Here is a 27313-nt window from a genome sequence, read left to right as displayed (position 1 = left end):
CATTTAGATATATCAATTCATAAAATATGTCATTTACTTTCCTAATTAAGGAGTCATACCACATGAATCTTGACCCGTCACGGCATCACGTACGTGAAACTTGACCCACGTTATCGATTCTTAGGAGGGACATGTTATAATACCAAATTTGTTCTATACAATAATAGGATAAAGAAAAATTTTTTCTCGAAGAAGAAAAAAAATATGTATATATAAGGACTCCCACTTTAATTTTCTCATTTTATATTCACGAATCATAAAAAAAAAAGAAAATGGCTAATGAAGAAAAAGAAAATATTTCTGACAAATTATCTGATCGTGAACAAGAAGTCATAATTATTAAACATGATGATAAAAATGTTGGTGTCACTACGTTAAGCTATAATCGTGGTGTAGATGGGTCAAGCTCTGATAGTAGTACCACTAATGATAACAAGTATCATATCGCAATTTGTCAGGATGGGGAAATTTGTCGCTACATTCGATACCGGTAAATTCATTATTTCATCTTTGCTGTTGCATAAATTAAATAATTCCAACGCTAATCTTTTTTTAATTTAGAAACTCTTCAAATTAAGTTGTTGGAGAACGTCGATAGTATTTACAAAATGATTGAGCAATTTAAAATAGGCCGTGATTTCACTATATCTCAAGAACGACAACACACTATAATTGTCGATGGCGATGATGAAGGAAAAGAAACCACCTCGATTAATGATGAAAATTTTGGATGTTCTATCGATATATCGAATTTATACACAAAAGACGTGAATAAATATTTCATTTATGTCGCCTTATCTCGTATAGTTGATAAGGAACTGCTGACGAGTACACTGACTTCTAATCCAAAAAATAGTCAAATGACCAGGTCATTTGCAAATACTGCAATCCACCATATTGATTCATTTCAAAAGGAATCTGTACTAGTAAATATTAACTACATAAATAATCAACCAATCCGTATAGTGCCTTAATCCACATGATGTTCAACTTACTACATAGCCCACATACAGCCAACACAACTCACATAGCCCGCCACAACCTGTACACAACTCACACAGCCCACACCTATTTAATCAAGAAAAATCCTGTTTGAATATTAAAGCATAATAAATTTCTTTAATATTGTGATAAACTGATAATAACTTGCTTTTAAGTATAATGATTTATTGATAATAATTTATTTATTAATTATTTTAACTTTCCTATTAAATACATGCTTTGCCCTATCCAATAACTAATCTTTAAAAATATAAAATATAAAGTGTTTATTATATAAAATCATATTACAGTATATTTATTAAATTTTAAATATGAGTCATCCCATAAGTAATAATAAATGGATATGACTATATAAAAAATTTGATGCAAAATTAATCTTCTTTTATATTATGCAAATTTTGTAACATGTAATTGATTTTATGACACTTGGTGGCTGCACAGCCCTTTATAATGGCTTAGTTATTATCAAACACACCCACATCAGGCTGAAAATGAAAATAAACAAAAAAATATATTTTGTAATATTCTTGCTTTATAATAAAAAAACTATAAATATAAATATGATTTTTTTTACCATTCTTCTTTTCAAATTCTTCTCAGGTTTCATTGTTAAAATAAAATACAAATCTCTTAATATCCATTATGGGGCATCATTAAAAAAATATATAAATATACAAATATTTAACTTATAGAACATTATAATCAGCTAATACACAATTACACATTATATCCTGTAAAACATAATTGTAAATTAATCATAGATGGAATCTTTATACAACCAATATTTTAAATATATTGCTAGTGACTTGACTAAAATTAGTTGAATAATATTATTGAAGTAATCACAACTAATAAACTGATGAGGACATTATATGCTTTACCCTATCCAATAACTAATATTTAAAAATATAAATAAAATATAAAGCGTTTATTCTATAAAATCATATTACAGGATATTTCTTAAATTTTAAATCATAAGTATGCACTAAATTATTATATGATAATAAATGGATATGACATTATAAAAAATTTGATGCAAAATTAGATTTTATGACATGTTAGTACAAATACCAGTCAACTTTATGGATTTATTACAAGTGGCTACACAGTCCTTCATACCACTAATGGCTTAGTTATTATCAAACACATCAAGCTGAAAATGAAGAATAAACAAACAAACAAATATATGACAATACTTGCTTTATAATAAAAAAATCTATAAATAATTAATCACTATTCTTAAATGAATATTTTCATAATAACAATCACTATTAAAACAAGTTATTAAAGAAAATATTTTAAATATATTGCTAGAAACTTACTAAAATTAATTGAATAATATTATTGAAGTAATCACAACTTGATAACTGTTGAACTGCTAATAAACCAATGAGGAAATATTGACTAAAGAAGCAACTAAATGATATTTACTACTTTTCTCTTTTTAATATGACCTGTCATCATTTCAAACCCTCCAACAAGCCTGTTTCAAGGCTTTGAAGGCTGCTTGCAAATCAAAGGTCCGTCAACTAGAAGGTGGATATCGTACGCAGAGTTCTAGACCATTCAGAATATTACTATATTAGAATACTATTAGATAACCTATAAAAATAGAAATTGCAAGTTACTTACAGCATACAAACATTACTTGCAAAGAAAGCATGCATTTATATATTTATATTCCATTTAGCAATATTTGTACTTAAAATTGAAAAGTATTAAGTAGAACAACATTGTGGAAAATGAATAAAAATACTATATAAGAGGACTGGGAGGTGGATTATAATGCACCACTTATTATTTGTAAAAGCTTTAGTGATTTTCCAATAACCAACTATTGTGGTCCTGATTTTATATATACTGTATATATTTCTGCAAAGTTATAATTCAGTTTTCATATTCCGGCCTATAAAGAATTTAATATAATTTTTCTGCTATTTTCAATTACAGCTTTCCATTAAAACAAAATCAGCTTTTAAATTTCTTAATTATTAGTATATAAGACTTCATTTAACCGGATGGAAAAGTATCAAACTAATGCAAAATGGTGCAGTGAAATGTTATTTTAAAGCAGATTTCTTGTAAAACTTGAGAATTTTTACTATGAAATATATAAGAGAAAATCCTTTAGCAAGAAAATAGTTTTAATTTTTTATCTAAAGATAAAAAATTAAGATGATATACTATTTAAGCAACTATCTGAGAAATAGAATTTATTAATTTAAAAGCTTTATAAATATTTTAGCAATTAACCAAAATAAAAATTTTAAAATTATGAAAACAACGGATACTCTATTCAAATAATTTTTTTATCAATAGAAATTTAGCTTTATAAATGTGCACAGGATGATATTAATTCATTCCAAGCAGCGACAACTAAATGGGGAATAGAAAGTGAAGGAATTTATGAATGGAACGTTATTGTTGAGAAAACTAATGATAATATTTGTATTGGATTTGGTAGAGTAAATACTTTACTAATAGCACACAATATAAGACAATTACTAATTGTTTGAATTTGTTTATATACCATTTTCTTTAAACAAAAAGAGAAAAATGGAAGAATACCAAAGATTGTTTTTCTTTATATCCATAATCAGAAAATATTTTTATCTATAGTAGTACAATATAAGTGTTAATAATCCATGAAAATTTGCAGATATATACCTTATGCACCAATTTCTAACTTGAATAAATCAGGTGATCAAAAAAAAAGTTACCAATCGGGAGGTATCTGATTGGCCAGCATATATATACATGTATCATCCATCCAAAATATGGAATCTTCAGAAAAGTGATATGTCTCGAGAAAAGTTTAACCTGTCTAGCAAAAACTATTACAGTCAGAAAGAAAATCACCAGCAGGTATATGTTTGGCACATCAGTTCATTGTGGACCGGGGTTGAAGAACAATTATGCAATCAGAAGGAGAAAGAAAAGTATGAAGATATTGAAAAATTGTCTGTGTTTTGTTTTAACAGAAAACAAATTAAAGATTTACAGACATCATTTGGGAAATTGCATAGAGTTGGGTATGTTGGGAGATGCTAAGTGGACAGAAGAAGAAAACTCAATGAAATCGTGTAATTATGTATATGCGATCATAAAAGTACAGAACAAGGAAATACTGCTAAGCCCGTGTATTTTATGCCAGAAGCTAGCGGACTGGTTGGATCAAAAGGGTTGGGCGGTAGTTTGCTCATGATAGTTGATACATTTGTTAGTGAATCTGTCCGCTGTAATATTGCATCCTCTATTAGGTATGATCTAGACATTAATGGCGCAGATCCAGAAAGGCTTGACAATTTTTATGAATGTGTTGTGGAATTTGGTTTTGACCATATTATTGTAATTGGAGAGATAGTATATGGAATGCTATTTCTAGATTGCTATAGATGAGTTTTTCAATGGGAAGCAATGCAACAGGTATTGTACCCATTAGGGAACTCATTAGAGGATGTAAAATCAAGACTGAAACAGAAAAATCAAGTAATATGGATTGCAGAAGATGGTGTTGTGTATGAGGAACCTAGTGATATGTATGCCTACAAGCATTATTATAATGAGAGTGAAGATATGTTATAATTTTTTTATTAACTTTCTTAGATTTTTTAAACCCAAGCGATATAAGTGATACAAGTGATTCAAGTGATGTAAGTGTTATAACTGATGCTAAAGACTTAAAGAAAAAGAAAAAGAAAAAGATAAGATAATGGACATGATAATTGCTAAATATAAAAATTTAATAATCATATTTAAAAAGAATAGATGATTCTGCATTAATTCCAATAGAAGCAATTGATGTACAGTATATTGTGCTTACTTTGTAAATTATCACTTATTTGAATAAATTATTTTAAAATTTATTGTAATATATTTGTACAAATTATCATTCGCACATTATTTTGTATTAGTTTATTGCGCTTTTCAAAATTGTGCTGCCCCTACAGGTCATTTATTAAAAAAATTATTAGATTAAAGGGCACAGAATTCTGAAAACTGCGATATATCAAAAATAGCATGTATATTAAAATATTTTTACATATAAACTTGTAAAAGAAAACCTGCATTTTTGCACAAAATTTATATAATACAAATTTTTATATAATAATTTGGACAATATTGGAATATTTGTACTTTAATATGTAATATTTAACTCCTTAAAATTTAGTGTATAAAAAAATTTTTTTAACAATTTCTTGTTTCTTAATTATTAATGTTATAATGCATTCTTCATGTTTTTAAATACATTAATTCTTCTTATTTATGCTGTCTTTATTTACCGTTATCATAGCTGTGGTCACGATATGAAATCTCAATTAGCTTTAGGTTCGCCAAATATTAAAGAATTTAAAGTTTCAAACCAATCGGCATTAACGATAAAACTTGTTAAATGTCCTTGATACTGTATATTTTATTTCATTTACATCACAATTTTTAATTCTTTAAATAATGAAACTAGAATAATTCACATCAATTAGAGAATATATCCGTTATCCTTTAAAAAACGGATATCTGCAGATATTCGGATATCCGGATTGAACAATATTATCAGCATGAATCATCACATGATTTCGTAAGGATGAACACCGACTAATACTTTTTCGCAATGTGAGCGTAAAATTTTTACGGATACAAAATTTTGGATATCCGGATTGCTTGCAGTGGAAATCATAGCAATCATGGTATAGAAACGAATATCATCTTAGCTGTAACTGTTCAGGCAATAAATTCAAGTTCGCAATTGTAGCATAAATGTCATGTATTGGGTGGCCAATGGCCACTTTCTTTGATTTATTTTTGTATTAATAAAATTTTCAGCAACAAGTTCCGCGTGTTTATTTTAAATGTATGTAACGACCGATCACAATAAACTTTTCTAAATTGTAAGATTATATATATCTGATTCTTTTATTACTATTTGTAATAAAAGTGATATTTATAATAAATGAAAATATAAAAGTTAGAAATAATTAAATTAGTTATAAAATTTTAAAATTAATTACATAATAATTCTGTTATTATTAATTCAATAGCAAGTTGATTTAAATAAAGTAAATTAAAACAAATAGCCAATTGCATTATGCGCCATGGTAATAAAGAAATGTGTGTTACCAATTAAAAAAAAATATACGAGTACATATCACTTGATGATATTAAGAAAATTGAAGAATTGCTTAATCATAATACTTTAAAACTAAAATACTACTTTATCGAATTCACCGTAATTTTTTAACTTTGACCAACAAACGTATTATAGAAAATGTACTTACATTTTGGCTAGTATTATGTATGATAATTCTGGCCAAATAACATAATATTGGCCAAAATTAACAAATCACGTGGCATAAAATTTAATGTTGCCACTCATCCTTTACGCACTAATTCTTCCCTTTTTCTTAGTCTCTTATACTAACCATTACTAATACTGTTGCAAAAAGATCCAAATACAGTACTTTTTAACCACCCCTGCATGAATATTATGTGTTGCAATCTACAAAATCGATAAACATAATTGTGTAAAATGAGTATCGTACATTTTAACCATTTTGAATTATTGTTTTTGTTTCAATTAATATTTGTTTTGGTTCAACGAACTCAGCCCTAGTTCATTGTATTATCTTTTTTTGTACGTTACTTTTCGGGTAAATATTTATGCAAATAATTTTTTTGGAAAATATTGTATCTGTTGAACAGGGAATAAAATTACTGATTTTGGATTTTTCAATAAAAAAATTTAATATTAACAATTATTAGATAATGAAAAAAACTTTGTTTTGCAAAAAAACTGAAAATATACATTACTTCTTGCTATTCCTTCTTCGCTTTCATTCGACTTCCCGAATTAAACGAATTAAAATATTTGATAAATGTCTTTTAACAAAAAACATGAAAACCCACACAATGAGACCAACGTTGATAATGACCAAGATCGTCATGATAATAGATTTAAGAATATAATTAAAGATATGATTAAAAAAATACGAATTACAAACTTATTTAATAATAAAGAGAACTCAAGCTACAAGAGTGACAATACTAATGATGATACTATTAAGAAGGAAGATTATCGAATTGCAATTTTTCAAGATGGAAAATTTGCCGTTACATTTGATACGGGTAAATAATTATTTGGAATATTTTAAATATACGATATATTGATAAAAAATTTATTTATTTATTTTTTTTTTTAAAAAAAAAGCAAACCTTCGCATTAAAATATTGGAAAATACTGATCATCGCACATTCAATATGAAAGAGTCTGATAATAAAAAATCCGAAAAATCTGATGTGATTGATAAAACAATCGCTTATTTTAGAATAAATGATAATTTTACTATTAGTAAGTTTTACGATAAAAAATATAAGCCCCCTCCCTTTAACCAAGAATCAAAACTCAACACAAGCGATGACGATGCAAAAGAGGATGAAAAGAGTGATACATTTAGATGGTCTTTTGATGTATCAAATTTACATAAGAACGATGATGAATATTATATTCTTGTCGCCGTATCTCGCGTAAACGTTAATGAGGATATGAAAGAAAATAAGCGTGATAATACAAAATTTGATTTTTTAGAAAAGATTGAATTTACGCAAGAATTGGCCGAGTTCAAGGAAAAAAGCGGGGAGCCACCTGATCCACCTAATACACCTAATAAAGAAAAAGATGATCAACGCATTACAATTCCTGATAATACACCTAAAAAAGCTAAAAAAGGAATTGCTATTTATCGTCTTAAACTAAAAGAAGAGAAGAAAAATTTTATTCTTAACGATGTTACTTGTTATTATTCTGATAGCATTTCAGGAATATGTAGCTTCATAGAAGTTACAAATGATGATGATGTTGAACAAAGAAGATTTATTATATTTAACTTTCGTGGAATATATAATTTTGAATTTAATAGTCACTTTGATTATTTTAATTTGAACGAGAAATTTAAATATCCACAATCTATTAGACGTGAACTAGATAATTGGTATACGGATTCAGGCACAGATTGTATGAAACGACTTCTCACGTGTATTTACGACAAATATTTTTTGGTCACACAATACAAAAATGATGTCCAATCACTCGAAGGTGAGAAACTTTAAATTCTTAATCTCCTAAATATAATCATAATTATGTTAAAAATACATCATTACAATTTATTTTAGTTTATAATCTAGCAAAAATGGAACTAGAAACTACTGCAAAAAGAGTCGAAGATAAAGAAAAATATGTAAAACAGTACAATTATGATACGTTTTCAGTTAGTAAATTACAACTTTGTTTTACTCGAGGAATTAATATTATTAAGTAAGTTTTTATGTAGCAAAGTTATGTGTTATTTATCAAAATTATTTTTACGGTGAAATTAAATAATTTATATTTACTAGGTTATATTATATGGAAAATGGTTTACAAATCGCATCAAAAAAAATTTGATGAAATAGAAAAAATATTCTTATTGGAATTTATTGATAATGATGAAAAATTACTTATTATAGGTGAATGTCCGAAAGAAGGGATTATGTTAATAATTTGGGATTTATATAATACCGGAAAATATCATATATTAACAAAGTTAGGCGATTTTCCAATTACTATTAAAGAAAATATTGGCACTCACTTAGCTAGAACTTCAGGAAATATTTTACAAGTCAACGATAATGGAAATATTAAATCGATAGTTAAATTTATTGAAAATTTGAAACAAAAGAAAATTGAAGAAAATTTGAAACAAAAGAAATCTGAAGAAAATTTGAGACAAAATTTAAAAATTGAAGACAAAAAACCAGATGGAAAACCAGATAGGAAACATAATATATATTGCGATGTAAATATAAATTTCAAACCAATAGTTAGTGACAAAGAACCATGGGTATTAGGCGATTATGAAAGAACATCTTATTGCCTCTATTATAATAAAAAAAGAACACTAACAGAAACTCTACAACTTATTGTTGGCAGATCCACTGTCCAAATTTGGCATCAAATAAATGATGAGAACAAACTGAAAAGAAAGAAAGAGCATCTTCCTAACAAAGGAGAACCGTTTCTTGAATATATATGGACAAATCGTATTCCGGTAAATCAAGAAAGTGAAGAAACAAGATTACAGATTAGTAAATTTGAATGTGAACCAAATGACAGTTTGCATGATAAATTACGTGACTTTTATTTAAAGGTTTATTGGTATGAAGTTATCGAGGATAATGTAGAGAATTTAAAAGAGACGGAACACGAAACGTCAAAGGAAGATAATGAAGAAATAGAAATAAGGAGGAAAAGAAGAAAAAGTAGTGTGAAGGTGGAATGGTTGGAACAGAATATAAGCATGGAAGAAGGTGGTAAAATAGATAAAATGATAAAGCATGAAAAAGTAATTAAACGAAAAGATATTATTGAAAAATTTCATGCAATAAGACACGCATGCAAGGCATTAGAACATCTTAACAAGCGATATAAAAGCAAATTTCTTGCAAATAATTACATCAGAGTACATGAAGTAAGTTGATTTAAATGGGTTTAATAATTTTATTCGTTCATAGAAATTAGATAATTAATATTTCTTTTTAATTAAAAAGTACGAAGAGATGATTTCCTATATCAAACATATAGTCTGGAGATATGCTAAAAATGATCCAGAAAATTTTAAATTGTTAGATGTTCGACATAACGTTATGAAAAATTTAATTCTTGGTGATTGCGACCATCTTATAAAGTTTATATTATTTAAAGATGAAGAAGAAAATACCGAAAACAAAAATGTATATAAAGAAATAGAGGTAAAAGAAAAAAGAGAAAAAGTAAAAAGACAAGAGTTTGAAATCAGACATATACCAAGAGATAACTTATGGCCAGAAGAATCGTTTTTAAAAGATGATGATCTTGATTTTTATGAAAGAAAAGATAATAGGCTAGAAGATAATGAAAAAATTAAGCCAAGAAATAATATGGAATTAGCAATTTATCATTGCAAAGGTAAATATCAAAACTTATTATGACTTTGTATAATTTCCAATTGAAATGATTTCACTTTATTTATAGGTCGTGAACTTAAAGATACGATTATTGTTGCCTACTTTTTGGAATATTATTCTAGAAATGCAACGGATTGTGCAGGATGGATGAGTTCTGTTTCTAAAGCACTTCCTTTGTTATTTAAATATAATTATGGTTTGTTTTTGATTATAATTATTTTCATTCGAAAAGAGTTTATGAATTTACAATCTTTATCCTACATAATAGATGACTATGCAAGAAAGCTATTTTTTAAAGAATGTTTTGCAGATCAGGATCATTTCTCGGCTCATGATCCAGATGATATTATTCCGATAGAATGTCGAGAAAGACGTAATCATGACATCAAATTTAGAGCATTCAAACCTTTGGTTAGACTGGAGTCTAATAAATATAAGTGGTATAATAAATTTTGGAATTTATTTAAGAAAAGTGAAGAGAATTTATCACTCAAACATAAAATATATAAATCTCTTGAAAACTTTGACAATGACCTTGGAAAATCACCATTAGCTTTACGTATAGTTCCACTTCCTAGTTTTACTGTAAATGACATTTCAAAAAAAAATATATACAATTGGAAAAAAATTATTTTAAATATTTTTTTGTTTATATTTATACCACGATGGTACATAATTAGCCGAAATGAGAAGAATCGGTTAAGTCCTTTTTCTAGGATGATACTATATGAGGATAATGACAATATTTACGACAATCCAGCAACAGAAGCAATTATTAATTTTCGTTGGCAAAAAGCAAGGAATTTCTTTTTTTTACTCTTCCTCCGGTTTCTTTTTTTTGCCATTTGTTTTACAATAGTTAGCTGGGCATATTTGAATCATAGCATTATTATAAATGGAAATTTTTTATTTGCATTAATAGTCATATTTTATTATTTGGCATTTTATCAACTTGTTACTGAAGCGTTACAATTTCATTATCGTGGATTTAAAAAATATTTTGATGAAATATTTAACAGTTTTGATATAATTTCCATTGTACTTTCTGTAACGGTAATGTCAATAATGTTTAAAAATTTCCAATTTTCTGATGGTTTTGGAAGTGTTAAAGTAATTGATACTGGATTAATTGCGGGAATATCATTTTCAATCTTTTTTCTTTGGATTGAATTGGTAAGTTTGAATTAGATCAATTATTTATTCCCTCTTATTTAAATTAATATCAAATTCAATGATTTCAGATTTTATATCTTCGCATAATATCAGGTATAATTTAACTTATTCATGATTTATTTTTTAATTTTTGGTTGTATTTTTTATAAATTAATTGAATTCTTTTCCACTTAAAAGATATTGGCATTTATATTTATTATGTCATAATCATCTTCAAAAGCATAATTCCGTTTTTCTTGTTTATGCTAATTGTAATACTTGCATTTGCACATACTATGTAAAAATTATCTCTTTTTTTTTCTTATAAATTATTCATTTCATTTTAATTAATTATTATTTTTATTAATATAGGTTTGTGTTACTCTGAAATCCAGATAGTATTAAAATCAAAGAGTCTACATATAGTGGAATTGCTACAAATGACTTGAAAAATGAGACACTCGACATTAAACTAAAATCTGATTTTGATCCTAAATCTAGCGATAATCCATATTCATTGTTTTCAGATGCAATAATAGCCACATATTTTTGGATTGGTGGTAATTGGGCTCAAAGAGATGAATTTGATTTTTGGGCCATTGATGTATTTAGTTTGATTGCTAGTATATTCCTTGTAATTGTTTTGCAGAATATGTTGATTGCTTTCATGAAGTAAGTTTTCCTTTTGTCAATTTTTATAATTAAATATTCTTTTTTATTTATTTACTTTATTTTCTTAGCGGTATATATACAACCGCAGAAACTAAAGGTAGACAAGCTCTATTAAGACAACGAGCAAATCACATAGCAGATTATGAAGCGTTATATCATATTCATTTATGAAACATTGAACCTGAACCGAAGCATATTTATTATTTTGGTCAATCTAAAACTTTAGAAGAATGGTATGCTACAAGAAAAGATGAACAAGGTGCTATTTATAAGGATTTTGAAGAAAAATCTACTTTTACAAAACGTACTTATAAAGAAAGAGATTATGATAAATATTCAATTTTGGTATATGAAGAAGATATTAAAGTAGAAATTGAAAAAATTAAGAATATGAAAAATGATGTTAATGTTACAATCGAATATTTAATTAAAAAACTTTATGATATAAAAAGTAAAGTTGATGATAATAAAACTGATGATGATGATGATGATGATGATGATGGTAATATAGAAATTATGGAAGATATCGAAAAGAATATTAATGATGTTGTTGAAAGATTACTTAAAAAACTTGATAAGTCAAATTAATAATTAGATGTAAAAAAATGTATTTTTGTAATTTTATTAAATTTATTTCATTTTATTTGTTTGTACTGTTTATTCTTTATTATTTATTTATTAAAATAATATTATTATCCGGAGCGACAATTAAGACCACATGTCAAATTCCTGTTATCAATTTTTCGAAAAATGATTAATGTATGGGTAAATATCTCGAAAAAAGAATAAATAAGTCACGTGATTTAACGGCCTCCCGAAAAAAAAATTGTCAAATAAGTCAAAAATGACATTCAAAACCATCCCCAGTGCTTTAAGTAAATTCATCATACAGGGGCCGTAGTGGTCCCGATCCGGCGATCCGACGATCCGTGGATATCCACGGATAATCCGTAAGCTCTTTCACAAATCCAGATTTGTGATGATGAATCTGGACTTATCCGTGATGGATAATTATTTATATATAAAACACACCAGCTGTGATAAATTGTCTCTAAAAAGAAAAAAAATTCATTTAAATTTTCCAATTCTATAAAAATTCAATAATTTTAAGAAGTTAAATGATTTTTTGGAAATGGTACGGTACATCGTCCAATCAAGATCTTCCATGAGTCATCTGCTGATAAAAAAGAATAGGGTATGAAATCCACATAGATATACGGATCGGACCTCTTGAGGGGGGCGGAAAGCATTTTATAAAATATTTAATTGTATTGTTGTTATTATAAATCAGAGAAAAAAGGGTACGGGATGATGTTTGTTGATCATAACTTGATTTATGTTGCATCAGGTGATTTAAACTTTCATAAGCATATATTTAAGTGAATTTGCGGTGACGAAAAAAAAAAACTCTTACCGCAAATTTTCGGTACAATTTTTTTTTACACGGCTGTTCCTATGCTTCGTCACAACTCTTTTTCGTCGAAAGTCTTATGACTCTTATCTAAAAGGTTTTTACACATAAATAAACGTTTACACAGGGTTTTCATACCTTCATAAACACTTTATTATATTTTTTCAAATCGGGCTACATTTTTACGACTCAAAATAATTTTATATAAATTTTATAAACAAATTTTTCTCGGCTCGTTTACCTTGTCCTTTTTATCCTAATAGTAATATTTTGTTTTTTTTCGTTTCTAACTATGAACCCGACTATAACCCCTAATACACCGACCCACCTACTAAAATGAACCTTAAATTTTATAAACATATAAAATTTTCCCCACTTTCATTCGAGTTTCGCTCAACTTGTCAAGTCGGGCACAAGACAGGTGGAGTCTACACATTGTACAACAACAAGATCGCCAGATATTACCTTTTACGCCTAAGACCAGAAACTTTTGATTCGTACGATACTCGTTTTATGGTGATCACAAACAACGAAGATAAAAACGCCACACTTAAAACAGTATTTCTCATCCTCAAAGCATAAATTACATAATTAATAATTATCTCAACCATCAATTTCCTAAAGCGGATATAGAAGTAAGCATAGAAGTTTCAACCAATGCGCATATCATTAATAAAATTCATATGCACAACCTACTAATTTCATAGGCGCTACTAAGAAAAATGCTGCCTAATATTTTCAACGAATTACACGGGAAATAATAGTATTGTACGCTGCGCCTACTGATTTACATTACCCCTACCAGAGTAATATAATTTTTGTTCTTGTTCTCGGTGGGAGGCCGAGACTTTTTTTTTATTTTTGGCGGGAGGGCCAAAGGGGTTTTTATTTAATTCTAAATTTTTCTTTAGTGGGGGTAATTTTTTGTCTGTCTCACTCACTGCTTATATACCGCAAAGTAAGGTACATGGAAAGTATTATCAGCCAAAGTTTAATTAGAAATGTAACCGATATAACTGCGAAAATAAATGGAGAATATCGGTTAAATAATCAAACATTATCCAAAATCGATACAATTGCGGAGCTTGAAATTGAGGATGTCAATATATTCGCAGACATATGTCTGCTAGATCATGTTTTGACATTCGATGCAGAAGAACAAAATCTAAAATTGAGCAAGAAAAAATCGAGGTTATAACCCAAATCTAGAAACTTGGCGAGATATTTTAAGGACAGCGTATATACTTGACCAACTTGAAAGCAAACATCCGGTTCAGGAGAAAGGCGATTCAAGAATCCAATTAAATTTGAAGAATTAATTAAGAAGACCAGCAAAATACTCGATGATTTGGAGGAAATCTTGACTTGTGACGCAAAACTTGATGACGTCATAATACTACTTTACGATAGGGTACTCGATGATTTAGAAGAAATTTGACTGCATGTGACGCGTAACTTGATGGCGTCACAATACTACTTTATGATAAGGCAACTATTTTAAAGCTTGAAATTCTGGAAAAAACTTCGATAAATGATCATTTTTCTAGTTTTTATTCCGAAAAAACTCGGACACGTGATAATTTTTCTGAAAAATTTTTATAGGGTTGTTTAACTTGTTTAACTGTTAAATTATAAATACATATAGTCTAGTGTATAGTTTCTATGTAATTTGCACTGTAACTTAGTTCACATTGAAAATAAAAATAAAAAGAAGAATGAATTATAAGTATAAAGGATATGATTTTTTCGTTTATTTATACCTTTTATTGCTATGCTTTTGCGGAAATTTTTGCTATTTTTCGCAAATGTAAAACCTTTTTTTACTCTCGGCATTATCCTTTGAGGCTTTGACCAGTATAAAGTTGTAGATCAAAATCATAGATTTTGACAACCGAAACTTCTTGTGCAACATATCTGAAAAATAAAAATTTTATAACACCAACAATTATGTGTTTTTTTTCTGCTAGATATGTTCAAATATTCATTAAAACTGATTATAAACTTTTTATTTATTTATTGAATTTCAAACAACAGTAAATTGGGCTATGACGTGCATATGAGCATACGCATGCTGATTTCGCACAATTTTAATATCAGATATGCGTAATTAATTTATCTTTTTAATATTTTAAGAAATATTTGATATTTTTTTTAAGACACGTTTGATAATAAATTTGTTTAAGCATAATAATTCATATAAATTAATTATCTTTCCTGATATAATTAAATTTGGTTGAGCAACGTGCAACAAGCGCAACGCCTAATAAGTGAAAAAGATCAAATAAATCTTTGAGTCATAATGATTATATTTTATGTACTAAAGCCAATAATGATATCCCCATTTATTTTACAATAAATGAATGCATGCCACTTTCAAGTGCAAAACTAAAATAAAATTTAATTTACCGCATTTGGCGTATTTATGCGTAACAGGATATTATTATTACTGCCGGATTGTTCCATTCTAAAAAAAATTTTAAAATTCGATGTTCAATATCAAAAAAATTTTTTGTTTCTTATTAGAAGCATTAAATAAAAGTTTTTCATCGGCTGAGCGACCTTTCTTCTGGCGTGCACAAGGAGGATTACGGGACTTGATATAAGTTTTGGAAGTCTTTTCTGAGCTTTATCGTTCAATTTTGTTTGAGCCCAACATAGAATGCGGGTATTTTGGTCATAATACGTTTATTATTACCAATTTTTTTTTCATTTATTTAAAGAAATTCATTAGTGAGAACGCGTATGCTAGCATGCATGGTATTGTGAATATTTTAATATGTAGAAGTTTTTTCGTATAGAAGTGATAAAATATAATACTTCAATTATAAGGAGGAGGGGATTATTTAAACATTCTAACATGTATATTAGTATTTTTTTGAGAAAAAATTTTTTTCGTAATTTTTTTTTATCACATATATACACAAATTCATCGATCTTATATTAAAAAAAGAAGAGAGCGTCAGAACTTAATATTTTAATTTAAATTTTAAAAGAGAAAAAGTCTTTTATCGTTACTCCCAGCAAAAAATTTATTGTGATTCCGATTCAATATAAATAAATATATTCACTGGTTTAACAATAATGAATAATTATTATTATTGTAAGATTATTTTAAAAACTCTAAAAAAAAGATTAAATCAAATATTTCGATCAAATAAAAAATATATTATGTGTATTTGTAAATTTATTATTTCTTTTTATTTTAATATTTTAATTTTTATTTTATTATTTATTTATTTAAATAAATCTTTGCTTCTTTTTATTTATTAAAAGTTCTATTTGCATATTTGCATAATAAATGTTTGAAGTTGAGCAGTCACAGGACCAAATGTTTGGATGAAATGGGTCACGAAGTAACGCACTGGGTAATAAAATGTAAGAGGTATTAGATGCGTGGATGAAAGAGGAATCTTCGCCCATTTTTGATTACGCTTTCTCTTCAATGTTTTGTAGTTTTTTTTTTATCTTCATTAGTTTTTGTTTTTGCTTATTAGATAAAATGATTGGTTATAAGTCAGTTAAGCTTGAAATTGATGTTAAAGAAGTCAAATATTATATTAATAAATAACTAGTAGTAACGGTCACTTCGCGCTCAATATGATATCAGATATCATCTGATTAGTATTATACACGCAGCAAATAATAAAAATATGTTAGCGTAGTCTTATTGTTAAAATAGTTACCATCGAAGGGTGAGGTCCTAGCGCTGGGACGAATATCGATTTTCCATCTACATAGAATCCTCTTTGTATTTTATTTTTGTACATACGATTGTTTTGGGGATGGATCCCGATAACCACTATTTAAGAAATTAAATAAATAATAAAAATATGTTTATTAAATATTAAATTTACAAGTTTTAGATTACATTCCTAGTCTTACCCTAAGACTACTAAGTAAACATTTTACCGCATTTTAATCCAAATAAACATACCTTACCCTAACCTTACCTAAGCTCCCTAAACCTACGCAAATATTTTGGCCACATTTTAATCCTAAATAAACATTCCTAACCTTACTAAATATTCTTTATTTCCACATTCATCATTGTCACTAGCATCCTGCTCAAACTCTTCAAGAGGAGATAAATGTTCAGAATTCATGAAAAGAGAATTTAAGAATAAAGAATGTAGGAGGAGGGGATGTGAAAGAGAGTTCATGAGAGTTTGTGGGAGTGAGGGAAAAAATTATACGTAATAGTTATTTCACAATGCAGCCGTGAAAATCATGATATTCCAGTGACTCCGTGAAATAACTGATTTATCCATACCATAAAGCCTTTAATATACTTATTTTGACTAATGATGATAGACTTTTTATTCCAATATTGATAGACTTTTTACCTATCTTTTTAAATAAACACCACCCACCCGTGAGAATATCGAGAAGATAATATAAATTTATTCAATGAAGTAATCAATTGATAATCAACGTGTAACATACGAGACTATTATCACGTTATACTGGTGACGAACAACATTTTATCAATAAAAGTTTACACTAAAGTGTAAGATTCTTATCTAATACACAAAATATAAATTATATAAATAAATGAAAAAAAACTTACTAAATAAAAAACTAGTAATTTAAAAAATTTTTGGGTTTGAAAAAGAGGAAAAAAAAATATTGGATGATGCGGTCAGCCGCAGTATATCGTGTTTGCCGAGACTTTTTTTTATTATTTTTTTTTTATTTCCAGTTTTTTTTTCAAAACCAGAAACTCAAAACAATTGTATTGTCAAACAATTGTATTATGCAAGTTATTATTAGTCACTGTGTATTCGAAAAAGTATTTATATACCCTCAATACCCCTCTTTTTTTTTCATCATCTTTTTTTTCGTCAGCTTACTCACAGCTAACAATATTATATATACACAATATATACTTTTTTTTCGAGGTCTATCTTCTCTCTGCCTAGGCTTTTCTTTATTATGTCTTCTATCTCTTAGGCCCTTTTCTTTACGTCTTTCTTTAGAGAGTGTGGGTTGGGTTTGTGTGTGGTTATATCATAATTTTTTTCGTCTTTTTTTTAGGACTCTTCTCTCTGTCTAGGTTTTCTCTTATTAGGTCTTCTTTTAGACCCCTTTTTTTCATTTCGCCATCCTTTTTTTTTGTTTTGTTATCCTTTTTTTTTGTTTTTTGTTGTCCTTTTTTGTCCTTTTTTTTGTCCTTTGTTTTGTCATCTTTTTTTTCGTTTTGTCATCCTTTTTTTTTGTTTTCCTTTTTTTTGTTTTGTCGTCTTTTTTTTTTGTTTTGTTTTGTCATTTTTTTTGCTTCATCATCTTTTTTCTTTCATTTCATCATCCTTTTTTTTCATTTTGACATCCTTTTTTTTCGTTTTGACATCCTTTTTTTCGTTTTGACATCCTTTTTTTTCGTTTTGACATCCTTTTTTTTCGTTTTGACATCCTTTTTTTCGTTTTGACTTTCGTTTCATCGTCTTTTTTTCACTTCATCTTTTTTGTCATCTTTTTTTTCATTTCGTCATCCTTTTTTTTTGTTTCATTGTCTTTTTTTTCACTCCATCATCTTTTTTCTTTCATTTCGTCATCTTTTTTTTGTCATCTTTTTTTTCATTTCGTCATCCTTTTTTTCGTTTCATTGTCTTTTTTTTCACTCCATCATCTTTTTTCTTTCGCTTTGTCATCTTTTTTTTATCATCTTTTTTTTATCATCTTTTTTTCATCTTTTTTTTAGGTCTATCTTCTCCCTGTCTAGGTCTTCTCTTTATTAGGTCTTCTTTTGGCCAAAGGTATGTTGAACTGTTTTCGTAAAGCTATCTGGTGAAGGTGAACAAGTGGATGCAATGATCAAGGAAGTTACGGCAACCTTGTGAGTCTGGCAGGTCTATCTATGATAACTCTGTTAACTGACGGACCTGGCTGAGAGATACGGATCAGATCTTCTCAGTGTTGAGGTCTACTATTCCGCAATCAGGAATAGTTATGTGCCTTCCTCAACTTCTTTCATGCAATGATTTGTTCTCATTGAGGACTTTTGGATTCAGAGAACTGGAAGCACTTCGTGGCCACAGTTTTACTGTGAACGTCCTTCTCTGTTTTCAGAATTTCTGGATGATAACAAATCTTTGTGTGTCCAGGAGAGATGTCAGTGAAAGGACACAATAACCTAAAGCTGTGTTTTTGTAAGTTCTTTCAAACAGATACTTGTAGCTATACCTTTTATTGTGCAGTTTTCAGGAACGGACGGTGAAAATATCGACACTAATATATAGGAAGAAGATCCGAACTACTTCGTTATGTTACTCGATACTTTAGAGGGATACTGCCTCACGTCACCTACCAGATGGTTGGATGAAATTCTTAAGTAGAGTACTTAGCGAAAGCTAACCATTCTTTTTAATTTATAGATATCCTACAAGAAATTTGTAAGAACAACATTTAGTTATTATCCAAATATTAACCGTGTTTAACAATTAAAATATTACACTTGAATAGGCAACACATGTTGCATTTAACCATTATTGGAAATTGTTTTGTTCAACTTTATCTATAAAAAAATTCTTGTACACAATAATTGTTTCAAAAAAATTCGAATTTCGATTTGAATGAACTCAGATAAAAGTTTATTGATTAGTAATGTAATAAATAATATGTATGCATTTTTATTTTTGGTTAACAATTATTTTAATAGGAAGAATTATTCTGGTATCTCCTTATAATAAATATTATCATAACGCAAGTAACACTAGATTTATCATAAAACAAGTATCAAGTATCACGAGATTACCACATAGATCAACGCATGACACGATTGACCATTATTAGAAACATACCATTTTTTTTTTAAAAAAAAGGATAAAATTCGTATCACTAATTATTATATTTAAACACCAGTTCAAAGATTTAAGATTTAATTATGCGTGAATAAATATTTACTACTACTCCTCCTTATTTTTTTTTCACGTAATTTATCTTACATACCCTTTATCTATTTCTATGAATTATAAATAAAAATTATGTCCGAAATGGAGAAATATATTGAAACTAAGGTTTCAATAGAATATGAACAACAAACAGGAGAAACCATTATTATTGAAAGTGAAGATAAAACAAATGGTAATATTATTATTAAAATATTTGATGCAATTAAAAATTATAAAAATGTAAGATCTATTAAAAGTAAAAAATATTCAAGTAAAAGTGTGTTAAGTCATGATGATGACATCATTAGTGAGAAGGAAGATTTTCAAATCGCCATTTCTCAAAGTGGAAGATTCGTTGCTACATTTGATACAGGTAATTATTATTTGTGATACAGTATAAAATGTCAAATATATAATAATATTTATATCATCATAAAATTAGCAAACCTTCGAATTAAAATATTGGAAAACACTGATCATCGCCCACTCAGTATTCCTAAGGTGGAGGATATGGATTCCAATAAGTCTGATATAATTGACAAGACAATCGTACATTTTAAGATAAGAGATCTTAATATTGATAAGTTTTACACTGAAGGTTTCACCTCTTCTCTATATAAAGAATCTCGAGAGCAGAAAAATGTAGACATAACAGTGGATATCAGCAATGATAATGATTCTTTTAACAATTTTGAAAAAGATGAAGTGATCGAGGATGAAAAGTTTAGATGTTCTTTCGATATATCAAATGTGTGCATGAATAATAATAAGCATTTTATTTTTGATGCCGTATCTTGTATAGATGATGAAGATTTAAGAGGAACAACAAAAGAAACAAATGAAAAAAGAGGAACTACTATCATTTATCCCATTAAACTGTTAAAAGATGAAAAAGAAAATTATATCATACTCGTGGAATTGGAATTTCAGGTATATGTAGATTTGTGGAATATTGTGATGATAGTGAAAGTTCCGATCCAAGAATTTATGTGACTGATAACAAATGTTTTGTTTTAAAGAAATTCGTAATATTGAATTTTCATGGTATACATAATTTTAATTGTAACGACGGTTTTCAATAAGTAGGAAATTTAATTATACAAAATGTATCAGACGTGAATTAGGTTCATTAGGTTCTTCAGAAATATCGGGTTATATGGATATACTTCTCTCTTGTGTTTACGATAAATATTTTCTGGTTGAGCAATATAAAAATAATGTACAATTGCTTGAAGGTAATAATCAAATTTTTTTCAAAAGTTTATCGTCACATTATAAACATTAATTTTTTTAAAAAATCTTTTAGTTTACGGTAGTCGAAAATAGTTAAAATAAACTTACAAGAAAATATAATAGAAATATTTTCTCAGTTAGTAAGAACAAATTATACCTTTGCTTTACACGAGGAATTCAATCTATCAAGTGAGTAGTAATTCACGTTTCACGTATTAAGTTTCACGTATTAAATTTCACGAATTAAATTTCACATTGAAATATTCAATAAACTAAAATTTATTATTGTTTACTTTCTTAAGGTTATACTTTTTTGAAAAATGGTCTTGAATCCATCTCAAAAAAATTTGATGATATTGAAAATACTTATTCATTAGTATTCATTGAAAAGGATAGGAAATTTGTAATTGATAGTGGCGCTGAAGATGAGGAAAATTTAAAACTTATAATTTGGGATATGTATAATGCTGTAGAAACTGAAACGATAGAATTAGATGATTTTCTTACGACATAAAATATTGATACGAACAAAACAATTGGAAAATGTTGAAAAATCTTTTCCTCTTCCTCTTCCTCCTGATTTAAGCTACTTTAAAGGTGAAAAACTTGATGGAGGACTGGATAAAAGGCATATTATACATTATGATAAAAATACAAATCCATATTTCAAACCAATAGTTGTTGAGAAAGAATCATGGGTGTTAGGTGATTATGATAGACAATCTTATTGTCTTTACCAAAATAAAAATGGATCAGTGATAGAAACTATACAACTTATAATTGGTAGATCTACTGTCCAAATTTGTGTAGAGCCGAGAGAGCCGAGAAATCCAAGAAAAAAAAAATGGGTGTTAGTAATCGTCTACTAATGCCCAATTATTTACATAATGAATTCAACGATCCGATATCGACACCAAACGCCAAGGAGACTACTATCCGATGTCCATGTCAAGAGCTGGGTGACCTAGGGAAAAGAGAATTAAAAAAAAAATATTTTGGGTGGGCAGTAATAAAAAAGTCAAATTATACATTTATTATGGCACCAAATCAATTCTGATGATAAAAATATAGACAAAGACAAACTTCTTAATAGGGGTGTACCATTTCTTGAATATATAAAATGGTATTCCCGTAATTCAAGAGAGTCCTAGAAGAAATCGAAATGTTTGAATATAGACCGAATGATGGAAAAATGAGAGATTTTTATTTAAAAGTTTATTGGTATGAAAAAGTATCAAAAGAATTTGAGAGTGGTGTAGATGAAATAACGAAACAAGAGAATGAAATAGTAGCAGAGGATGAGGAAAGGAAGGAAAAAATAATTCGACGGCATGAAGTTCTTAATAAAGCTAATGCAGTCAAATGCGCATGAAAAAGCATTGGAATATATCAATAGGTGCATAAAATTTCTTGTAAATTATGTTAAAGAACATCGCGTAAGTGTTTATTGTATACATAACGATTCTTAACGAAAAATAATTGATTTTTTTCTTTTTTCTTTTCTTTAATAAAGTGTGAGGAAATGGTTGTATATATTAATCGTATAATATGGAGATTTATCAAATACAGGCCTGATGATTTTAAATTGCTAGATATTAGACATAATGTTATGAAAAATTTGATTCTTGATGATTGTGATCATTTGATAAAATTTATATTATTTGGGAATGATGATGATGGTAAAAAAGCCAACAAGTTACACATACCGAGGAATATATTCTGGAAAAAGAAAAAGTATGTAGATGATGACACTGAAAGTGAAAAAATAACGAATATTATGGAATTGGCAATTTATCATTGCAAAGGTAAATTAATTTGTATTATATTATTGGAGAACATTGATTCATAATACCTTTTTTTATAAACTAAGTCGTGAAATTAAGACACCATTATTGTTGCCTATCTTTTGGAATATTATTCCATGCATGCAAAAGATTATGCTGGTTGGATGAGTACCATTTCTAAGGCGCTTCCTCTATTATTTAAATATCACTATTGTTCGTTAATTTTAATTCTTTTTTTGATATAATACAAAAAAGATTGAAAACTTAACAGATGATTATGTTAAAGAATGTTTTGCGAATTAAAATTACAAGATCCATACAATATTATACAAGAAGATATCTAGAATTGCGTAATCTTGGATCTCAATTTAGAGCGTTTGAATTCATGGTACGATGTTACTTGGAAAATATTAGATTATTTTAGAATTAAAATGTTAAATTCCTTGGAGACTTTGATAACAAGGACGTTGAGAGGCAAACATTAGCTTTACAAGTGGTCCCACTTCCTGAATTTACTAGAAATCGTATTCCACAGCAAGATAAATCAAAGAAAAAAATTTCTTAAATGTTTTATTGTTCTTATTCGTACCATGATAGTATAAAATTGGTTAGAATGAAAAGAATAAATTGAGCCCTTTTGCTAGAGTAGTGCAATATGAAAACAATGATGATATATATGACAATCCAACAACCGAAGCAATTATAGACTTTCGTCGGCAAAGAGCGAGAACTTTCTTTTTTTTTCCTCTTTCTCCGATTACTTCTCTATATCCTTTGTTTTGGATTAGTTAGTTGGGCATATTTGGATCATAGTACTGTTATAAATGTAGATTTTTTAATTACATTAATTGTTGTATTCTACTATTTAGCAGTTTATTTATCCGCTAGAAAATATTTTGAAAGCATATATAATATTTTTGATATATTTTCGATTAACTTCCTGTAATAGTTATGTTAATAATGATTGGAGATTTTCGTTATTCTAATGGCTTTGGGTTGGTAGCTTTTGCAGTTTTTTTCTTTGGATTAAAGGGGTTAGTCCTTGGGTTTGTAATTTTACACTGAAGTTAATAAGCAAAATTTAATATTATTATTTTATTTTATTTTATTTTTTTAGATTTCGTAACTCCACTTAATACCAAGTAAATATAAATTCTGAATGAATTACAAAAATGACGAACAATTATTAATTATTGGTCTTTATTATTTTTTGATAGATATCGCCATTTACATTTACTATGTTATTATAATTACAAAAACCGTGTTTCCATTTATTTTATTTAATGCCGTCGTAATACTTGCATTTGCACATACAATGTATTGCATTTTAGTTTTTAATTGATTTGTATTTATTTTAAATATAATCTAACAAAAAAAAAAAAATAATTTATTAAATACATAGGTACATTTTACTTACAGAGTCAAAGAAAACTAAGGATTCATTTAATGGAACTACTACGAATCCTTTGAACGGTCAAGAACTTAATGTCAAAATGAAAGCTAATTTTGATTCTACAGATCGGAACGATAATCCATTTTCGTATTATCCTACGGCAATGGTAGCTACATATTTTTGGCTTAATGGAGATTTTGTTCAGAGAGACTCGTTTGATTTTTGGGCTGTTGAAGTATTTTCCTTGATCGCTAGCATTCTTTTAGTAACTATTTTGCAAAATATGTTGATCACTTTTATGGGGTAAGGCATTTTATCGAATTTTGTTTGCTGTGCATTTATTTATAGAATATAATATAATTTCATTAATTTTTTTTTAGTGGTGTATACGAAGAAGCAGCTACTAAAGGCAGACAAGCTTTATTTCGAGCAAATCAAATAGCAAATTATGAAGCATTCTATCATCTTAATTTTCCACCGATTGAACATGATCCAAAATATATTTATTATATTGGACAATCAAAAAATTTTGAAACATGGCGTGAAAATAGAAAAGATGATGGAGCTATTTATAAAGGTTTTGAAGAAAAATCAACTTTTACAAAATTTGTTTTTGAAGAAAAAGATTATGATAAATTTTCAATTTGGGTTATTGAAATTGAAATCAATAATATCAAAAAAATGAAAAAAGATTTAAATGATAATATTGATAATTTATTAAATAAACTTAATGATCAAAAAAGGGATGATAACGCTGAAAAAATTGATAAGAAAATTGAAGAAATTGAAAATATTAATAATGTTAGTGGTATTATTGAACTTCTTATTAAGAAAACTTAATAATTTATAGTATGTACAGTATATTATAAATATTGTACAGTAGTTTTAATATGTTTATGTTTAGTATATCGTTTTTTTTTCAATCTTGTGATTATATGTTTATGTATTTATTGTATTTATATATTTTCTGTATTTATGTATTTATATGTATATTTAAATTTAAAAATTTGTTGTATTATTTTATTTTTAATTTTAATCCTTTATTTTTTTTTCTTTGCAAATTTAATTTTCATTTGATAAATCTAATTTTTTATAATAAGTCACGAGACAAATTGGAAAAATTGACCAGCTTTAGGACTAATTCAGCCAAAAATTAGCCATGCTAATTTTGGCCGAATTGGTCACTCAAATGACGACTTGATCAGTATTACCCCCACAATCGTAAGGTGATAAGTCACTACAATATATAATGATATAAATAAGCATCCGAATTGACCTCATACCCATTCATCTGCAAATGGTTAGATGTGCATCAAATCACAATACTTTAAACCCAGAAGATCACACCTGCGAACACGACATTAATTCTTGCAACAGAGCTTTTCGAGGAGACCAATTTACACGAGCAAACCTTGCAAAAGTTTGGTGGTTTTAGGTGTTAATAAATAGGCAAAAAAAAAATTGTGAACTCTATCCAATCAAAACCTTTAAATGGAAGCTTGCTGCGGGAAAAATGTACTAGTTCTTTACATCATTTAGCTCATCTACATATGCCTGCGCAAGAAAAATCAGTGTGACATTTCGTGACGTTAATCAATATAAATACAACACCGTACAATATCTATATTATCATATGGCTAATCATGCTCAAATAAACAATCGTCAATATTAATATACTGCGTATCGATAAAAAATCTTCTTGAATCACTGAAAGTTTATGTCAAATAAGAGCCTCGACATACCTTATTTGCGTAATGTTTCTGATTATTTTGATCGGCACCCTCATACGTGTAGCTGATTTTCTATTGATAAATTTTTTCATAATTGTATTTGATCCTTGAAACATCGCCGACTCACAGTTCGTAGTATCCAACAATATATATACACTGTACTGTATATCATGTAATCATTATTGGCAGTGATTTTTGTATAAACTTCATATCAAATCCACAAAAATGGAACGGTGATGAAATGGTACAATGGGAGTCGAAAATGAGATGGAGAGAGAGCATTATACTATGTTTCGATTACTATGTTTCTTTATGATTTTGAACATGATGACTTGGAATATGCGGTAAGTTTAATTTCCTATCTTTGGTAATTGCGTTTGAAACAATATTCTGTATTTTTAAATGCGACTTCAATCCATTGACTTAGTACTATAACTTAGAACGGTGGTTTGATGATGTTTATTTGTTTGAAGTAACACTAATGTCATTTTTTCATTTTCAGGGATGTGTATAGAATACGATGCATGAAGTAAATTTGATTATTTAAATTACCATAAATTTTTTTTCTTCTAGGAATGGTTTATTTATAACGCTTTCTATGGCTCCGATTTTCTTTATTTCTCTTTTTTATAACGTCAGGTTCTTTATTTTTATCAATAAAAATCAGGAGGTTCTTGAGTTTAATTTTTTTATAAATTCATGTTTATTTTTTTTAATAAAAATCTGAGTTCTTAATTTATTTTAAAGTTATCTGTTATAGAATCCAACTTCTGTTGAAAAAAACACAAAGTTTATTTATTTTATTTTTTTTCTTTTTGCAATATATAATAATATGTATATGATTTATTATTACGTACAAATAACACGATTATACGTACAAATAACACGATTATGATAATTCGAAGTTTGATCAACAGTTACACAGAAGACAATTACACAATATATTAAATACGAAAAATATAATTATTCTTTCCCATAAATTTACCTGTTCATTTCTACGTGTCAAAATAAGTTGATTACATAACATAGTTCGAACTTTCAATGCAATAAAATTTATGAATTTGTGAATTAATTAA

At 27.6% G+C, this 27313-nt stretch overlaps 9 protein-coding genes across 9 annotated transcripts; all 9 read left to right on the top strand.

Moving 5' to 3' along the window:
• Positions 1-272: 272 nt before the first annotated feature.
• Positions 273-577, top strand: OCT59_015496 (uncharacterized protein; the record flags this gene model as incomplete). The annotated part of the gene is made up of 2 exons (XM_025325178.1): positions 273-490; positions 562-577. The coding sequence occupies 2 exons, from the start codon at positions 273-275 to the stop codon at positions 575-577; spliced, it is 234 nt and encodes a 77-aa protein (XP_025182557.1).
• A 31-nt stretch (positions 578-608) lies between these two features.
• On the top strand, positions 609-974 carry OCT59_015495 (uncharacterized protein; the record flags this gene model as incomplete). Its single annotated transcript, XM_066140048.1, has 1 exon — positions 609-974. One exon carries the CDS (start codon positions 609-611, stop codon positions 972-974), a length of 366 nt encoding a protein of 121 aa, XP_066002866.1.
• Positions 975-3801: 2827 nt separating this feature from the next.
• Positions 3802-4587, top strand: OCT59_015494 (uncharacterized protein; the record flags this gene model as incomplete). The annotated part of the gene is made up of 3 exons (XM_066140047.1): positions 3802-4034; positions 4113-4350; positions 4429-4587. The coding sequence occupies 3 exons, from the start codon at positions 3802-3804 to the stop codon at positions 4585-4587; spliced, it is 630 nt and encodes a 209-aa protein (XP_066002865.1).
• A 2285-nt stretch (positions 4588-6872) lies between these two features.
• OCT59_015493 (uncharacterized protein) lies at positions 6873-12387 on the top strand (the record flags this gene model as incomplete). Its single annotated transcript, XM_066140046.1, has 11 exons — positions 6873-7122; positions 7205-8089; positions 8167-8265; positions 8389-9500; positions 9580-9976; positions 10043-10171; positions 10244-11148; positions 11217-11241; positions 11523-11799; positions 11868-11896; positions 12026-12387. 11 exons carry the CDS (start codon positions 6873-6875, stop codon positions 12385-12387), a joined length of 4470 nt encoding a protein of 1489 aa, XP_066002864.1.
• A 7803-nt stretch (positions 12388-20190) lies between these two features.
• OCT59_015492 (uncharacterized protein) lies at positions 20191-21423 on the top strand (the record flags this gene model as incomplete). The annotated part of the gene is made up of 5 exons (XM_066140045.1): positions 20191-20470; positions 20540-21027; positions 21117-21141; positions 21222-21332; positions 21404-21423. The coding sequence occupies 5 exons, from the start codon at positions 20191-20193 to the stop codon at positions 21421-21423; spliced, it is 924 nt and encodes a 307-aa protein (XP_066002863.1).
• A 401-nt stretch (positions 21424-21824) lies between these two features.
• Positions 21825-22199, top strand: OCT59_015491 (uncharacterized protein; the record flags this gene model as incomplete). Its single annotated transcript, XM_066140044.1, has 1 exon — positions 21825-22199. One exon carries the CDS (start codon positions 21825-21827, stop codon positions 22197-22199), a length of 375 nt encoding a protein of 124 aa, XP_066002862.1.
• Positions 22200-22492: 293 nt separating this feature from the next.
• On the top strand, positions 22493-22702 carry OCT59_015490 (uncharacterized protein; the record flags this gene model as incomplete). The annotated part of the gene is made up of 1 exon (XM_066140043.1): positions 22493-22702. The coding sequence occupies one exon, from the start codon at positions 22493-22495 to the stop codon at positions 22700-22702; it is 210 nt and encodes a 69-aa protein (XP_066002861.1).
• A 683-nt stretch (positions 22703-23385) lies between these two features.
• On the top strand, positions 23386-23679 carry OCT59_015489 (uncharacterized protein; the record flags this gene model as incomplete). Its single annotated transcript, XM_066140042.1, has 2 exons — positions 23386-23502; positions 23578-23679. The coding sequence occupies 2 exons, from the start codon at positions 23386-23388 to the stop codon at positions 23677-23679; spliced, it is 219 nt and encodes a 72-aa protein (XP_066002860.1).
• Positions 23680-24099: 420 nt separating this feature from the next.
• On the top strand, positions 24100-25347 carry OCT59_015488 (uncharacterized protein; the record flags this gene model as incomplete). The annotated part of the gene is made up of 4 exons (XM_066140041.1): positions 24100-24109; positions 24232-24256; positions 24517-24810; positions 24888-25347. The coding sequence occupies 4 exons, from the start codon at positions 24100-24102 to the stop codon at positions 25345-25347; spliced, it is 789 nt and encodes a 262-aa protein (XP_066002859.1).
• Between the last annotated feature and the right edge of the window lie 1966 nt (positions 25348-27313).

This window comes from Rhizophagus irregularis, chromosome 23, assembly GCF_026210795.1.
Source record: "Rhizophagus irregularis chromosome 23, complete sequence".
Lineage (NCBI taxonomy): Eukaryota > Fungi > Glomeromycota > Glomeromycetes > Glomerales > Glomeraceae > Rhizophagus > Rhizophagus irregularis.
Note: the sequence above shows the minus strand (reverse complement) of the source record. Positions and strands in the feature narration are given on the sequence as shown.